General features: G+C 44.9%; 1 protein-coding gene across 2 annotated transcripts in view; it reads right to left on the minus strand.

Moving 5' to 3' along the window:
* Positions 1-5,350, minus strand: part of pros1 (protein S) — a 69,293-nt gene that overhangs the window by 9,011 nt on the left and 54,932 nt on the right. For both annotated transcript variants that reach the window (XM_043691241.1, XM_043691243.1), the window contains exon 12: positions 937-1,105. In XM_043691241.1, coding sequence (XP_043547176.1) covers positions 937-1,105 — 169 coding nt within the window. The remainder of the gene's footprint in view (positions 1-936; positions 1,106-5,350) is intronic.

Raw genomic sequence — 5,350 nt, forward strand, 5'->3', positions numbered from 1 at the left:
GCAGGTAGATAGGATAGTGAAGAAGGCGTTTGGTATGCTTTTATTGGTCAGAGTATTGAGTACAGGAGTTGGGAGGTTATGTTGCGGCTGTACAGGACATTGGTTAGGCCACTGTTCGAATATTGCATGCAATTCTGGTCTCCTTCCTATCGGAAAGATGTTGTGAAACTTGAGAGGGTTCAGAAAAGATTTACAAGGATGTTGCCAGGGTTGGAGGATTTGAGCTACAGGGAGAGGCTGAACAGGCTGTGGCTGTTTTCCCTGGAGCGTCAGAGGCTGAGGGGGTGACCTTATAGAGGTTTACAAAATTATGAGGGGCAGGGATAAGATAAATAGACAAAGTCTTTTCCCTGGGGTGGGGGAGTCCAGAACTAGAGGGCATAGGTTTAGAGTGAGAGGAAAAAGATATAAAAGAGACCTAAGGGGCAACTATTTCACACAAAGGGTGGTACATGTATGGATGGAGCTGCCAGAGGATGTGGTGGAGGCTGGTACAATTGCAGCATTTAAGAGGCATTTGGATGCGTATATGAATAGGAAGGGTTTGGAGGGATATAGGCCGGGTGCTGGCAGGTGGGACTAGATTGGGTTGGGATATTTAATCAGCATGGATGGGTTGGACCGAAGGGTCTGTTTCCATGCTGTACATCTCTATGACTCTACCAACCATTCTACCCCAGAAACCGTTTCCCCTCAGTCAAGCCATCAAAATACCCCAATATCTCCTGAATGAATGGCTTGGCAGTCAGTCATATTCAAAAACAGATTCCTTTTAAAAAAGTCCCCCATTACATCTGACGTCTTTCATGTCCTAAAACTAACTCAAAGCCCGATAAAGCTAACAATTGCTTCAAAATTCAGGAATAATGCTCTCTGGCCTAATCTTTTAACCCATGTTCCCAAGAATTGAGACATCACATTTGGAGTGCCACTTACTGTAGCTCAATGGAAGCATAGCATATCCCATGCCAGGGAAGTAGGAGCCTTTCACTATATTCTGATAGCACTGTTTGCTTCCTATATTCCGAATAACATCTTCAATTCCAGCAGATCCTTGATTCATCCAGGACCATCTACGCATGCAGCCATCTAAGCGGGGGTTCATCTGGAGACAGAACAGAGTTTCATGCGTGAATGAAGGTGTGAATGTACAATACCGAGAAAGATGTGTTTTCTCTTCCACAGTTTTACATTTGACCTGATTAAGATTTTGTGTTAATTTTATCTTAGTCTAAACTAAGTCTGGGTGGGATTCTCTTTGGAGGGTCGGTGTAGACTTGATGGGCTGAATGGCCTGTTTCCACACTGTAGGGATTCTATGATAAACAGATCCCAGCCCAGAAGCCAATCCTTAAAATGTTGTGAACTCAATTGGCCTGACTGTATCAATGCTGATGAGGAAAATGTCTCAAAACATTTAATCTTCTTTCACAAAATAAGTTAGTTCCAATATGTCCAAACAAGCCTCTCTTATTGATGAATCTCAGCTGGACAAAAAAAAACAACTTGCTGGATTGTACTTCAAGATTAATTTGCAAAGCTGCTGGGGTTCGTGGTTAATTAGGACTTGCCTGTCAAAACCATTCTTCCTCCCACTAAGCCAGGAGCCTCAATTTTATTTCACAATATTTGAACACTTTAAAACATTTCACAGTTTTTGCATGTTGTGGGGGTGTGGGTGGCATGGACAAGGTCATTCTTTATTGCTCAGCACTTGTTGCCTGGATGCATTGAGCCAATCACAGAGTGCGGAATTGGGAATCAGCTCCAGGCCACATCATGTATAGATGGCAGCCTTTCTATCCTGGAAGGATACACTTTAGCCGGTTAGGAATTCCACATCAGTCCGACAGTGCTCGCAGTCACTTTCCGGTGCCAGGCCAGACATTTTCAGAATTACTGAATTGAATCGCACAGTGTTTCCATGGTTTGGATTCGGATCTGACAACCTCTAGGAATCTTGTGCAAACCGCAAACCACTGGGCTGTTTTTATTTAATCCAAATTTCACATGAAGGGCTATACTGAGCAGTTAAACCTCAAGCCAAGGACAACTCAATGGAAATCATTCAGGTATACTTCATTCATTAAAAAAAAATCAAATTAAAACACCCAGTACCTGTTTTGTACCACTCAATTTCCCAGATTTACTTCATAAATACGCCAAAAACCATCCAAGTTATAGACAGACATGCATCTACAATACATCTAATCATCCCTTACAGTCATAGAGATGTACAGCTGAAAACAGATCCTTTGGTCCAACTCCTTCATACTGACCAGATATCCTAAATCAATCTAGTCCCATTTGCCAGCTTCCCACAATTTAGACATCTTCAAGATTCCAGAGCCAGTGATAAGCTGAATGTGGTATTGAGGAATACTGACAAGATCACAAACTGTTTTGTTATATTCGCACTGACAGGTCAAAATCTGAAATAAGCATCTCAGGCAAGTGCAATACTCCCTCAGTACTGACCCTCGACCAGTGCAGTGTTCACAGCACTGACCCTCTGACAATGCAGCACTCCCTCAGTACCGACCCTCCAACAGTGCAGTGTTTACAGTACTGACCCTCCAACATGCAACACCTCCTCAGTACTGACTCTTTGACAACGCAGCACACCCTCAGTACTGACACTCCAACAGTGCATCATTCCCTCGGTACTGACCCACCAACAGTGCAGCACTCCCTCAGTACTGACCCTCTGACAGTGCAGCACTGCCTCAGCACTGACCTTCCAACAGTGCAGCACGCCCTCAATACTGACCCTCTGACAGTGTATCACTCCCTCAGTACTGACCCTCTGACAGTACAGCACTCCCTCAGCACTGACCTTCCAACAGTGCAGCACTCCCTCAGTACTGACCCTCTGACAGTGTATCACTCCCTCAGTACTAACCCTCTGACAGTGCAGCACTCCCTCAGCACTGACCCTCTGACAGTGTCGCACTACCTCAGTACTGACCCTCTGGCAGTGCAGCACTCCCTCAGTACTGATCCTCCAACAGTGCACCACGCCCTCGGTACTGACCCTCTGACAGTACAGCACTCCCTCAGCACTGACCTTCCAACAGTGCAGCACGCCCCCGGTACTGACCCTCTGACAGTGTATCACTCCCTCAGTACTAACCCTCTGACAGTGCAGCACTCCCTCAGCACTGACCCTCTGACAGTGTCGCACTACCTCAGTACTGACCCTCTGGCAGTGCAGCACTCCCTCAGTACTGATCCTCCAACAGTGCACCACGCCCTCGGTACTGACCCTCTGACAGTGCAGCACTCCCTCAGTACTGACCCTCTGACAGTGCAGTGCTCCCTCAGTACTGACCCTCGTAAAGAACAGTGCTTCATCAGTATTGGTCTCTGGACAGTGAGTCCTCCCTCAGGATGTTTGGCAGCATTTGCAGTGCTACTCAAATATGGAAACAGTCCATGTGCAAAAACAGCAAGATCTGGACAATATCCAGGCTTGGGCTGATAAGTTGAAAGCAACATTCATGCTACACAAGTATCAGGCAATGACCATCTTAAACAAAAGAGAATCTAACCATCATGTCTTGACATTCAATGGGATTGCTACTGGTGAATTCCCCACTCTCAACATCCAGAGGTTACTATTGACTAGAAACTTAACTGGACCAGCCATATAAATACAGGGGCTACAATGGCAGGTCAGAGGCTAGGAATTCCGCAGCAAGTGACTCACCTTCTGTCTTCCCAATCAATGCCTGTTTACTATCTACAACGTGTAAGTCAAGCATGTGATAACATACTCTATACTTTCCTGGATGACTGCACCTCCAGGGTGCACTGAAGTAAACTTCCTAACACTCCTCGAACAGCACCTTCCGAACCATGAACTCTACCATCTGGAAGCCTAAATGTAGCAGAGACACGGGAACACCTGCACCTAGAAGGTCTCCTCCAAGACACACACCATCCTGACTTTGAAATATATCATTGTTCATTCAGAATTCGACAGCTCCCTCCCTATCAGAACTGTGGGTGTCCCTACATCCTAAGCGCAGCAATTCCTGAAGGCAGCTCACCGCCAGAATGTTATCCAGGGCAATGTGGGATGGGCAAAAGATTCTAGCAACGATGTCCACGCCACATTAGCAAATAAAGTAAAAAGACTGGCCCACCATCACTGCAGTTCTCAATGTCTTAGTCCTGCCATATATTTCTGTCTCAACATCTTAAACGATGCAGACTATACCTGACTGACCAACCGTAGTGAAGGTAAGTTGATGCACTAATTGCTTTTAATACAGGAGTAAATCTCCAGTTCATTTAGCCAATAGACATCAGCTGTGGGGATTGGAGAATTATGACTATAGAATCTTGTCTCCTTATCTCCAATCTGTGCTGGCGCTGCCTCATTTCAGAATTCCAATCCTTCAAGTCTCTAGAAAAACATGAACACAAACAGGAAACGCTTCTATTTATCCCACTATTATCTCCAACAATTTAACCCACTGGTTCCTCACCATTAATTAATTCACAGTTTGTGAAAAACTGGGATTCTCAAAATGCTTTTGGCCAGACTTTTACTTTGGAAGTTTCTGGCTGACCTCTCCTTACACTGACCACATAGCCTCGAAGTTGTTTCACAGATTCATTACTTGGTTAATTGGAATCTGACCACTTCTCTCCCACACTGACTTTGGCCAGTGTTCAGAGAAGTATCTTTAACAAGGCTACGGGAAACAATGTTCAATTTATTCCAAAACTTAGTTAGACCACACTTGGAATGTATCAAATATATTCTCCATATCAGAAAAAAGAATACAGCAGTGGTAAAAGTTCAAAAATGATTTATGAATGTGATAGTGGAGAGATTATCACAACCTTGAATGGTTTAATGTAACGGGACTCTTTAATGTAGGAAAGAGAGGGCGGAAGGAAATCCTCACAAAAGGTTTAAGGTATAGATGGCATAATTAGTAAGTTAAAAACCGAAAGAACTGCGGATGCTGGAAATCAAAAACTAAAACAGAACTTGCTGGAAAATCTCAGCAGGTCTGGCAATATCTGTGGAGAATAGCTGCAGTCAACATTTCAAGTCCAATGACCCTTCTTCCGGACATAATTAGCCGATGTTTGGGTAGAGTATAGGAGCTGGAAATGTGTTGCTGGAAAAGCGCAGCAGGTCAGGCAGCATCCAGGGAACAGGAGAATCGACGTTTCGGGCATAAGCCCTTCTTCAGGAATGAGGAAAGTTTGTCCAGCAGCCTAAGATAAAAGGTAGGGAGGAGGGACTTGGGAGAGGGGCGTCGGAAATGTGATAGGTGGAAAGAGGTCAAAGTGAGGGTGATAGGTCAGACTGGGGTGGGGACGGAGAGGT

Source organism: Chiloscyllium plagiosum, chromosome 6 (genome assembly GCF_004010195.1).
Source record: "Chiloscyllium plagiosum isolate BGI_BamShark_2017 chromosome 6, ASM401019v2, whole genome shotgun sequence".
Classification (NCBI taxonomy): Eukaryota; Metazoa; Chordata; class Chondrichthyes; order Orectolobiformes; family Hemiscylliidae; genus Chiloscyllium; species Chiloscyllium plagiosum.